This window comes from Phyllobates terribilis, unplaced genomic scaffold (genome assembly GCF_046119375.1).
Source record: "Phyllobates terribilis strain yellow unplaced genomic scaffold, ASM4611937v1 Scaffold_5__5_contigs__length_657084704, whole genome shotgun sequence".
In the NCBI taxonomy this organism is placed as follows: Eukaryota; Metazoa; Chordata; class Amphibia; order Anura; family Dendrobatidae; genus Phyllobates; species Phyllobates terribilis.
In genome coordinates this window covers 30,373,245-30,386,553 of record NW_027362765.1, presented here as the reverse complement: position 1 = coordinate 30,386,553, position 13,309 = coordinate 30,373,245, and the positions used below count along the sequence as shown (strand labels likewise).

At 43.0% G+C, this 13,309-nt stretch overlaps 1 protein-coding gene across 2 annotated transcripts in view; it reads right to left on the bottom strand.

Annotated features, from left to right (window-relative positions):
* Positions 1–2,704: 2,704 nt before the first annotated feature.
* Positions 2,705–13,309, bottom strand: part of LOC141271841 (uncharacterized) — a 78,621-nt gene continuing 68,016 nt past the window's right edge. For both annotated transcript variants that reach the window (XM_073682028.1, XM_073682027.1), the window contains exon 7: positions 2,705–6,954. In XM_073682028.1, the coding sequence (XP_073538129.1) occupies positions 5,744–6,954 (1,211 nt within the window). In that variant the 3' untranslated portion in view covers positions 2,705–5,743. The remainder of the gene's footprint in view (positions 6,955–13,309) is intronic.

Sequence of the window (13,309 nt, the reverse complement as noted above, 5' to 3'; positions counted from 1 at the left end):
GATTTTTCTGTATTTTCATGACTATGAAAATTGTACATTAACACATGTGGAATTATATACTTAACAAAAAAGTGTGAAACAACTGAAAATATGTCTTATATTCTAGGTTCTTCAAAGTAGCCGCCTTTTGCTTTGATGACTGCTTTGCACACTCTTGGCATTCTCTTGATGAGCTTCTGTATCTACATCACTAAACCTAGTATTGCTACTACATGTGTAGCGCCCCGAGGGTTCGGTCGCTACAGAGGTATTGCATCTCAACCAGATGTGCGATATCTCACTTCCAGGTAAGGATGGAGTGTGGATCAGGACCCCGACACCTGCATGCATTACACCACATTTCCGGGGGGCAGGGCGACCGATATTCTCCAAGTAGAGCACGACAGTCCCTGTCCCTGGCTGGAGTGGGGGGAGGGAACACCGAGGAAGGGGGGACCCTGTAGTGCATAGGAGGGAGAGGGCAGTTCCTGAGTGCACCTAGAGGGAGGTATAAAAAGGGGGGGCACCATCTTAGTTCAGTGAGAGCAGAGCAGAGTGAGAGAGGAGGAGACAGGGAGCAGAGGCTCAGCCCGAGCTCTGCCCGCAGGCAGGCCGGAGAGAACGGCTGGAGCCTGGAGGAAGGAGAAGGAAGAGGAGCGGAGGAGGCTCCAGGAACGAAGGGACCCCAGGGGTATGTGCAAGGTGCCCCAGCGAGGTAGTCGTAGGCGAGCTGTAGCCCCCTCTCGCTCTGGCACCCTACAGACAATACGTGTCCTCCCTCTGATGTGTGGCTGTGTATGTGGGGCTCTCCACTTACTTCAAACCATCCGATCGCGGCTGTCTCCAGGCATTTCTCTTCTGGGACCAGGGCAGCAATAAATTCAGAGGACACGAGGTTCTTAACCAGAACTTTACTTGGGGAAGAGGAATATGTACAGTATTTACAGGCAGATATAATGGATAAGGCCCGACAGGTTATTATCTCTCTCACAGGCGCTGTCATCTTCTTCAGCCCTGGTTCCCTCTTTAAGTGAAGCATCTCTGTGACTCTAATCTCTAGCCCAAGAGACTCTTCTGCAATACCAACCGTGATTTGGATCCGATCTCTCCCCCACGTCTTAGCCTGGAGTCCTATTTATCTTCCTCTGCTTCCTGCAGACTAGAAGTGCCCCGGGTCCTCACTACCTCTGATGAGTTTCTCCGGCCGGCTAACAGGACTCTTGCTCTTGCGTAGGGAGACTTTCACACTGGTGATCCCACTGTCTGAGGGTGTGGAGCTCCCGTCTACCCTAGCAGCCACTATATAGTCAGGCTGCCCGCACAGTTCGCTGTCCTATCTCTTACTGAAGAATCACTTCCTGATCCTGGAAACTAACAGAGATTTTCTTAATGTGCCCACCCTCGGTGAGCTGTCATCACACAGCATTAACTCATCACTGTCTGTAACACTGCTAGCAGACTCAACCTGACATCTGCACTCAGGACAGTGGCATCTTGTGGCTGTTTACAGGTACTGCAGCCCACAAGGAATTTTGCCAGGAACAAGCTCTATATCATTCAAAGCTTGATCAGGGCACTAAGTTCCCCCTCTACTCTACTGACTGGACCACTAAAGCTAACCCCATAGCTTGGTCTACCAACAGTTCAGAGAAGTCTAACTACGGGAACACTTTCTTCAACTACTTCAGTGCCTAAGGAAGGCTACGTCCTTCCCCACTATTACATGTGGACCGGCGAGTCGCCACCGCACGCCCGAATCTACCTGCGTAGAAGGGTCAGGCCAAAGGGGGAGACCGGTCCCCGAAACTAGTGGAGGCGGGGAACTACCCTCAGCTAGAATCCGGAGGTTGTGACATTTTATGTGGCGCAGCCCCTCGCTATACCCGCTAGGAAGGCACCACATAGGGTCAGGGAAACGGCACCAAGTTTTACCAGAGAAGGCCCGAGGCAGCCGGACAGAAGCGAGGTTACTGGCGGGGTATGAAAGGCCAGAGAAAGGACACACAAAGGGGGTGAACGCAGTGCAACGTGGGACGTTATGACCAGCTGTAGTAACGTGGATAAAGAACTGTGAGTAAAAACCCTGGACTGCATTACAGGACTCTGTGTCGTTACTGCTGCTCCCGCGCACCATCACCCCCAACATCCGCACTTGCTGCCCTGAGGCTATACTCCTCCCGTGGGGAGTTATACTACCCTCTGCTGCACCCACAACATCAGCCTCAGGGGTCTGCCCTGCAGCGGCGGTTCACTCTGACCGCAATCCACGGGTGGCGTAGTCGGGCATTCAGTATATAGACTGCCATTTGGTTTGACCGCCCTGGGCACGGACCGGGTCGCCGCCACGGAAGACTACAACCCCCAGCATCCACAAAAGATCCGGTTCCGGGTATCCCCACACACACACGGCCCAGGGGGCGCATCACATGTACTACTAGATCTCTTATTTTGCGACTTGAACACTTATCTTCCCAACTAAAGAGGAAAGCTTCTGGGGATCAGATTCTGGAGATATATGACCCCTCTGTCTCTCCACAAGGTCAGCATATGTACAGAAGCCAAAGGTCCGAAGTGCTTAGCGGAAGCTGCTGATCTTATACACATGCTGTGGGATTATAAATACTTTTTAGGAGTAAAGTTGTTACAATTGTGTAATCATAATCAGCAGGTTTGGTATTTTATCAGGTGAGAGAACTGACACTGGACACACGGTAAAACTGCAGTAGGACGTTTATTATTTCTTGCACATAAAATGATAACATTTAGATGGATTCAGACGAACCCTCCGACAAAACATGATTAACAAAGTCATTACTACAGGACTGTATGAGAAATTGACTTATTCTAGAAGAAACACTAGAGCCAAGAATGAGAGAATCCGGGCACTGTGGCTGGATACTTCTGGCCTGGCCTCCAGTGTGTTAGTACGAGATGGGTCTTTGTCCTTGGAGCTTCTCTACTCGGTATAACGAGACTCACTGATCTTGTTCTTGTAAAGACTGTTTGAAGATAATAGAAACAGCCTGAATATGAGGACCTTGTCCCATCTATATGTCTTTCTATAAAGAACTATAGATATAGAGCTATTCTTCTGTATAAAATATGTGATGTTGCTGTAGCCCTAATATTTCTGTACAGGGGTCTCTGTAGAGATAATCTTATCCCAGCTTTTTTGGATAAGGACAAGGGAAAGGGGGATTGGAGACATTTACTTTTAATTTCCCTTTAAAAAAGTCATAACAAAAAAATAATCTGGATTGAAAAAAAATATCGGTCCATTTTCCCACCATTTTTTTGTGCTATTAAATATTACAATTTGCATACAAAACCAAAAGCATTCAAAATTATAGAAAATTTGTTCAAAGACCTTGTGTGGAGGTAAAGAGCCAAGGCAGAAGAGGCTTCATCTACAAAAGTCTACAAAACAGGGAGGATTAGCAACTCCGAATCTCCTTGTCTATTTCATGGCTTTGGGAACTTCGAAACTTCTGAATCAGCAGGTTTGTATAAAACAGGCAGCACGGTGGCTCAGTTGGGAGCACTGCAGTCTTGCAGCGCTGTGGTCCTGGGTTCAAATCCCTCCAAGGACAACATCTGCAAGGAGTTTGAATGTTCTCCCCGTGTTTGTGTGGGGGTTCTCTGGTTTCCTCACACACTCCAAAGACATACTAATAGGGAATGTAGATTGTGAGCCTCAATGTGGACAGTGCTGATAATGTCTGGATTGTAAAGTGCTGCAGAATATGTTGGTGCTATATAAATAAAAAGATTATTATTTATTATTATTAAATGGGCGACTCATCAAGTTCCATGCCTTGTCTTGAAGAGAATCAGTTCCCAATGATGGTTAATAAACTACTATACTTAGGAGGGAAAGGTATTAAGAAATGGATCACATCAGATGTTCCTACAAGGAAGGCATGGATTGTAGATGTAACTAGTAATATAAACATGTTTATTATTGTAGTGTAGAGAAGTTACAGACTTTGTTCTGGCATGGAGATTGTGCGCTTAATGTAACAGCAATGAATGGCAGATCGCTGAGATTGGGATTTCGGAAGGAGGATTTTTTTTTTTTGGTGGGGGAGTTGTGTGTGTGTGTGTGTGTGTGGGGGGGCATTTGGTGGTGAGAGTTGCTATATTTGGCCACTAATTGTACTGCACTGGGGTGGAATAGGGAAGTAATATATCTATTGATGGTGTTTCTCTGCACCATGTGTTATATTTACACATAGCGTCACAGCAGGGACACAGCGCTGTTCCATCTGCACATTTAAACACACATAACTCTGTTGCATATACACATTTACATACACAAGCAGCCCTGCTACATATGCACATTTACACACAAACCGTTCTGTTACATATACATATTTACATACACACACAGCGCTGTTCCATCTGCACATGTACATACACACACAGCTCTGTTCCATATACACAGTTACATACACAACCAGCTCTGCTGTCACACTCCACGGAGCAGCCAGATGGCGCATGCCAAAACGGAGGGGAAGGGAAGCACTGCAACTAGGGGCAGATTTAAGAGGCTCACCTGAATCATGACCTGCGCAACCCTGATGTCCCTTTATGGGTTCTTACACCCCTTACGGTGATCATGTTCCTAATTCCTGTCTAGCCCTAAGCATGGCCCTGGCTAGCAGCAGCAACGGTTGTCCTGATCTATAATACAGACACAAAAGGCAACCAAAAAGGGTAAAGAAAACAGCAATCACTCTCAGCGCAATCAAACTAAGGAATGGTATATAATGAGAGAGGAAGGGTGAAGTAAACCAAAAAGGGAGATGAGGAAAAGGATAACACCAAACAAACTTCCAAACAGAAATCTCTATAGACGACTCCTAAACAGCTTCTCTTTCCACAGCTCTCAGCTCGCAAACCAACAACAAGGTATAGTAAGCTATCACTGGCAACTACTCAAGCTAAGAGGTGAGCATTTGTACCAGAGGGGAGTGGAGAGCTAAGAACAGCTCAGATAACTCAGCATGGAGAGCTTTAGGAGAAAAACAGAAATGTTTAACCCTTGCAACAAGAGAGAAAGGGAAATCTGCACAGCTAACTGGAAGGCAAAGCAGATCCATCTAGTGCAGGTGCATGTGTAACCAGACGCTGCAATCTTCTGACCCCTCTCTGTCACAGTATCCCTGTAATATATACACATTTACATATGCACAGCTTTATTTTTTTTTTAATTATGCATTGCTTATTTAGCACCATCATATTCTGAAGCATTACAGACATTATAACTGCTGTCCTCAATGAAGCTCACAATCTAAACTCCATATCAGTATGTTTTTGGAGTGTGTAAGGAAACTGGAGTACCCTGAGGAAACCCATGCAAACATAGGGAGAACATATAAACTCCTTGCAGATGTTCTCATTGGTGATATTTGAGCCCTGGACCCCAGCACTGCAAGGGTGCCGTGCTAACCACTGAGCCACTATGCTGGCCCATCCTGTAGCTCTACTACATATGCACATTTATATACACAGTCTATTTTGTGCATATGTAGTAGAGCTCTAAGAGCGTGTGAGCCTGAAATGTGTAGACCTGTGTTCACCCCCCCCATTTTTTATTTTAGTTTGATGTTTATTATTCTTAGATATTTTTAATGTCACTATTAAAAAGTCATGTTTCAATATCTTTACTTTCTGCGGATGCTGGAATTTCTTTGTTGCACTGTTCCTGCCCAGAAGTCGGTCTGGAGTCCATGCCCTGCTTCATTTATAAAGGTAATATTTTTTATGCACTTGGTGAGCCGATCTCCCTGTCCCCTCCCCCCTTCCACACATGATGATTTTTCTGGTGTCTAACAAGCGATGATTTCTGTACAAAACATTTTCCACATTCTGAACATAAATATGACTTCTCCCCTGTGTGAGTTCGCTGATGTGCAACGAGGTGTGCTTTCGATACAAAACATTTCACACATTCTGAACATGAATATGGCTTCTCCCCTGTGTGAGTTCTCTGGTGTATAACAAGATATGATTTCTTTACAAAACATTTTCCACATTCTGAACATGAAAAAGGCTTCTCCCCTGTGTGAATTCTCTGGTGATTATCAAGACTTGATTTATTTGCGCAACATTTCCCACATTCTGAACATAAATATGGCTCCTCTCCTGTGTGAGTTCTCTGATGTATAACAAGGTGTGATTTCCATGCAAAACATTTCTCACATTCTGAACATGAATACGGCTTCTCCCCTGTGTGAGCTCTCTGGTGTATAACAAGGTGTGATTTCCATGCAAAACATTTTCCACATTCTGAACATGAATATGGTTTCTCTTGTGTGTGAGTATTCTGGTGACTAACAAGGTGGGGTTTATGTGCAAAACATTTTCCACATTCCAAACATGAAAAAGGCTTCACCCCTGGGTGACTTCTCTGGTGACTAACAAGAGCTGATTTCCTTGTAAAACATTTTCCACATTCTGAACATGAAAAAGGCTTCTCCCCTGTGTGAGTCCTCTGGTGATTAAGAAGATCTGGTTTTTGTACAAAACGTTTCCCACATTCTGAACATGAATATGGTTTCTCCCCTGTGTGAATTCTCTCATGCCTAACAAGATCTGATTTCTGGTTAAAATATCTACCACATTTGGAGCAAGAAAATTTCTTATCCGCTGTGTGAATTTTTTGATCTTTAACAAAAGATGTTCCGAGAGGAAAACTATTTCCATTTTCTGAATGGGTAATTGACTTCTTTGCTTTAAGAGCAGTTTGTTTTGTAATGCCTCTTTTCTGACTTTTATTTTTCTTAGTTGTCTGTAGTGAATCAGAAAATAGGAACGGTTTCAAAGGATCAGATGACAGATCTTTGCTGTGAAGGGATGATGGTATATATGGAGTAATGACATTCACTTCAATTGTATCCTGTGTGATCTCAAGGTCATCTGATATAAAAATTGAAGATGTCAGCTGTCCCTCTGATCTCCTGGTACCGTCATCTGCCAAAAATAAAACCAATTTTTACTTTTTGAATAAAATGTCATTGAAATTTATATTTTTGAACATTTCTACTCAAAATGTCCATAGAAATGGGAAGTTATGTAGTAAAACTGAATTATTCACTAAGACAATGACAGTTCACAGTCTGATAAGAGACCTCATAGCATGAACCATTAGAGCATGTTGTTCAACTGTTTGTTCATTCTGCCTCGCAAATATTGGAATAAAAGCCACCAAAAATCTTATGTAGGCGAAAATTATACCAATAAAAACTTCTACTCATACCGCAAAAAAAAAAGCCCCCACTCAGGTGTCAAAACACCAAGGTTACTTACTGGTAGCTGGTTTTTCCAAAACCCATGACAGTACACCTGAGAGAGGATCCGCCCACCAAGGACAGGAAACCTTTTGAAATAAAAGGGCAGTACCTCTCCCCCGCTTCAGTTGGTTACAGAGCATTGAGAGGACCTCCATAGAAAAGTTATACAAATAACCAACACCACATCACACAACACCCAACTATAGTGCATACCCATATGGTGAGAAAAGGGGGGGGGGAATATACAGGTGCTGTCATGGGTTCTCGAAAAATCGGCTACCGATAAGTAACCTTGGTGTTTTCCCTACACCCATGACAGCACACCTGAGAGACTTTTGGAGAAATTGAAACACCTTAGGGAGGGACCACCGCTTGCAGCACCCTTCTACCAAAGGTTAAGTCAGTCAAGTAGGATAGATCCAACCGATAGTGTTTAAAGAAGGTAGATGGTGACGACCAAGTAGCGGCCTTACAGATTTGATCAATCGATAACACTGCCTTCTCTGCCCAGGAGGTAGCCATGGCTCTGGTGGAGTGAGCTTTGATGCCGTCAGGGATCGGGGTGCCACTGGCAAAATAGGCTAAGCGAATGGCCTCCCTAATCCATCTGGCTATAGTCCCCTTTATTACCCCATAATCCTTCCGATTCCCCTGGAAAGCTACGAACAGGGATCGGCCTCGTCCCCACTGGCTAGTTACATAAATGTATTGCAGAAGAGCCCTTCTAACCTCAAGGTTATGAAACATTTGTTCCCCTGGGGTCTTCGGGTTGTCACAAAAGGAGGGCAGAACAATTTCCTGACTCCTATGAAATTTGAGCACTACCTTAGAGAGTTATGCTGGATCAGGCCATAATACTACTCTATCCTCAAATATTTGTGTATATGTAGGATTTATGGACAGGGCCTGTAAATCGCTTACTCTACGGGCTGACGTTAAAGCTACCAAAATAATTGTTTTGAGAGTAAGGTATTTTGCAGACAACTTCTGAATCGGCTAAAAAGACTACTTGATTAAAGCCTCAAGCACAAGATTCAGGTCCCATGGGGGAACGTTGGATATTGTGATTGGCCTGGACCGAGCACAGGATTTAGTAAACCTTGCAATCCATTTATTAGCTGCGAGGTTGCAGTTATATAATGCCCCCAAGGCTGATACCTGGACCTTGATCGTGCTGGTAGCTAGTCCTAACTTGAACCCCTTCTGCAGGAACTCCAAGATCGCATTGACTGGAGGTTTTTAGCTTAATGCTTTCCCTAAAAAAAACTAAAAATTTTCTCCACATTCTACCATAGATTCTAGTAGTTATGGGCTTTCTACTTTTTAACAGAGTAGAAACTAAGCCTGGTGAAAAACCTTTGCCATTAAATATCGCCCTCTCAAATTCCACGCTGCAAGGTGAAAACCCTTTACTTGAGAGTGAAATATTGGTCCCTGTGCAAGTAAGTCCTGGATCTCCGGTAGGATCCATGGGTCTGATAGTGACATCATTTTCGCTCTCGCCTGATCCTCCCTGATCTTTTTCACTACAAGAGAAACCATAGCTTTCAGAGGGAAAGCATAAGCCAACTTTAAGCTCCAGGAGATCTGGAGAGCATCTATCACCAACGGGTTTCCAGTTGGGTCTAGCGAACAGAACCTCTCTACCTTTCTGTAGTCAAATATATCGATCTCTGGCGGCCCCCATAGCTGTACTATCTGTCGAAACAGCCCAGGGTTCAGGGCCCATTCCCCCTGCCTCAACTTGTTGTGGCTTAGAAAGTCTGTCCTTGTGTTTTCTATACCCCGTATGTGTAGTGCTGTAAGAGATAGGAGGTGTTGTTCTGCTACCTGAGTCTGCTCACTGATTCCAAAAGAGAGTGGGACCTTGTTCCCCCACTGGTGGTTTATATATGCTACGGTAGCTCGGTTGTCTGAAATAATTCGAGCATGATGACCCCGTAGAAGGGGGAGGAAGCCCTCCAGAGCGTTCCTCACTGCCCATAGTTCCTTTAGATTTAACGAGCCCTCACTTTCGGGAACTGACCAAGAACCTTGAATCATGTGGTCCCTGAGATGTGCCCCCCAACCTGAGTTGCTCACATTGGTCGTGCTGAAATTTTCTATTGGTGTGCCACATTGGACCCCTATAGCTAAATTTGACTTGTCTGTCCACCACCATATGGAGTTTCTAACTTCGAAGAAGAGATGTACCTTTCCTTCCAAACACCCTTTCAACAATTTCTGTGCGGACAGGATCTCCCACTGGAGGTGTCTTGTGTGAAGTGGGCCCATCTGACTGCCGGAATGCATGAAGTCAGGGTTCCCAGCAGGGACATAGCCTTCCTCAGGGACATATATGGAGTTTTTTTATGGTCGCCGAGACCAAATTTATGACCTTGTCTATCTTGTTTTCGGGTAGAACAAAAGTCTGACATTTTAGAATAAACCCCAGGAAGGTCTGAATGCTTGCGGGTTCTAGTTTTGATTTTTGGGTGTTCACCATCCTGCATAAGTTTTTCAAGACCACTGTGACTTCTTGTAATTGTGTAGTACAGTGGTTCTCTGAATTCCCCACTATAAGGAAGTCATTTAGGTAGGGTATGATGACTGTGTTGTGAATGCGTAGAAAGGCTGTCATCTCGGCTATCAGCTTGGTAAACACCCTTGGAGCTATTGACAATCCGAAAGGGAGGGCTGGGAATTGGAAATGTCTGCACCTTCCTTGTATAAAGAAGCAAAACCTACAGACAAAAATATATCTCATACCCTACCATCATTATATATAAATGTAAAGCAAAGTTGCATAATAAATATAGGGTACTTAGTGAACTATTTTTGATCAAAAAAAGTATACAAGCCGTCCCACCAGCGGCAAGGTGACCCTAAATTGGGACGGTACCTATACTGTCTATATTAAAAACCTTACTGTATATCAAAGTTGAAGTAATGCATATAAAAGGGTAGACAAATAGGACCGGGTCCCAACTCCAGACCACCCAGGCCCGTGGTAAGCTACATATATACTAATCAGCTCAACAAAGGGGATGCCACACCCTTAAATTGCACAGAATGCAAACAAGACAAAAAACCAAGCAATGTGAACTGAGGTCTAAGATGGTAGACATGCAAGAAATAGGAGCATGTTCACACTAGCAAAAAGAAGCAAAACCTACAAAAGACAAAAATATATCTCATACCCTACCATCATTATATATAAATGTAAAGCAAAGTTGCATAATAAATATAGGGTACTTAGTGAACTATTTTTGATCAAAAAAAGTATACAAGCCGTCCCACCAGCGGCAAGGTGACCCTAAATTGGGACGGTACCTATACTGTCTATATTAAAAACCTTACTGTATATCAAAGTTGAAGTAATGCATATAAAAGGGTAGACAAATAGGACCGGGTCCCAACTCCAGACCACCCAGGCCCGTGGTAAGCTACATATATACTAATCAGCTCAACAAAGGGGATGCCACACCCTTAAATTGGAGCATGTTCACACTAGCAAAATGTGAACTGAGGTCTTAGACCTCAGTTCACATTGCTTGGTTTTTTGTCTTGTTTGCATTCTGTGCAATTTAAGGGTGTGGCATCCCCTTTGTTGATAAAAGAAGTTTTATTGCTGTAATCAATAGAAATTACGCGTAGGTGCACTACCCATAGAAGGATCAATAAACCAGGGTGCTACATCGTATAGAGAAACCACATGTAACAAAGGGAAGAGAAAAAGCGCTGCACAAAGGATGTGCACACCTGAATATCTATCATATAGCAAAGTTTATTAGACAAAAAAGGGGATAAAGATTAAAACATTTAAAAACTATTCAATGATACAACAATACATCCCAAAGTAATAATATACTTAAAGTAACAACCTATTAGTGTCAACAGCATACATGTACAACAATGAAAGTAGCAGAAACATGACCATAGAGTCTACATATGCAAAATGCACAAATTGTAGAAACATAAAGTGGTGTGTAGATATGCAGATACAGTACAGACCAAAAGTTTGGACACATCTTCTCATTTAAAGATTTTTCTGTATTTTCATGACTATGAAAATTGTACATTCACACTGAAGGCATCAAAACTGAATTAACACATGTGGAATTATATACTTAACAAAAAAGTGTGAAACAACTGAAAATATTTTTCTTTACTTAGAATTTGTATTATGGCAAGAAAAAAGCAGCTAACAGTCTATTCAGTAGGACTATCAGCTGTGTATCCACCAGACTTCTGCACAACACAACTGATGGTCCCAACCCCATTTATAAGGCAAGAAATCCCACTTATTAAACCTGACAGGGCACACCTGTGAAGTGAAAACCATTTCCGGTGACTACCTCTTGAAGCTCATCAAGAGAATGCCAAGAATGTGCAAAGCAGTCATCAAAGCAAAAGGTGGCTACTTTGAAGAACCTAGAATATAAGACATATTTTCAGCTGTTTCACACTTTTTTGTTAAGTATATAATTCCACATGTGTTAATTCATAGTTTTGATGACTTCAGTGTGAATGTACAATTTTCATAGTCATGAAAATACAGAAAAATCTTTAAATGAGAAGGTGTGTCCAAACTTTTGGTCTGTACTGTATGTTATAAAATATACAAATGCCTTACTAGACCAAAATGCAGATAGAAATAATTCAAGTGTCAATACACAGCCACAACCGCAGGCACTCAAAAGATCCCCTGAGTACCGGGGAATTGACGTTACATAGCAGCATAGTACTTACATGAAGCCTAATAGGCAAGACATCTTAAACCATCTACAGATAGAGTATCCCTGTATATTACAACGCAATAAGAGGCTACAGGGTAGGTATGGAGGAAGGAGGAAATAGATACAACCTTCTGGCACCCACGGAAAAGAAGGCTACAAGGCTGAAAGGATAGTGTGGGATATAAGAAGAGCCCCACGCGTATCGCCGTTCAAGATGGCTTCGTCAGGGGAATGTGGAGACTCCCCAAGTCTAGCAAACATATATATCATTTAAATTGCATAATTACTAACCGGTGTGGAGCAGCAGCGGTGGACGTCATGATGGACCGGAAGACACGGCTTTCACATGTCGATGATCATGTGAGTCAGGCGGGGTTTAAGGTCCTGCAGTCTGAAAACACAGGGCAGAAAGGATTTCTCATATGCCCTGTCTGTCAGTGCACATACACTATTAATAAAGGCAAGCTATCATTGTGATTGATACCGGCACAAGTATGATGTGTGTCCCAATAAAAAGGATGGTCATCATGCGTCTTATGCAAAAAGAGGGAAAAGTAGACAGCACTGTCATATAAGAATCCAGGCATATGCCCATAAATACTAATATGTAATTAAATAAAACATCTGATTAACAGTATATTAGATGTGCTCAGAACCCAAATGAGATAAGTATCGGCGCAAGTGCTAACAACAAATCCAATAACTGGACCCACCCGGAAACCACATGTGTGCGTGAACACTCATATATGAGTGTAATAACATTCCTATGATTTTAGGTCATTCGACCAGACAGAAAATAAGTGGTTGGTATATAGAAAAAAGTCCCTCAAAGTGTCTAAATACCGATACGACGCAAAACATGAATCAGTACGAAATAGTCAATTCCATGTTAATCATTTCATGCACAAATAAGCACGAAGATGGACAAATCCAGTAGTCGTTAATCAACTGCATGTCATGTGGGGTCCCGAACACCAATAAAATTACATCATGAAGCAACAAAGTTGTGCAATTGCTGTATTCACTGACTCAATCTTGAACGTATAATTGCTTACCAGGCGGGTGAGACCCTTCAAATTTATAATGGTCCTGAATGAACCATACATTTTTTTTAGCAAGAAGAGGGGGGAATAAAATCTCCTTCCTTTTTGACTGTTTGGGAATTCGCATAGGACTTTTTTTTCCATTAGGTTCAAGATCTCCGTTTCCAGGGTCAGTTGTTCCTCTGGGGACCTCCTGACAGGAGTCATCACAAAAGAGTGCCGTGGTTATTGAAGGAATTTAATTTTCAGTCCATCCTTCACTATATCCAGGACC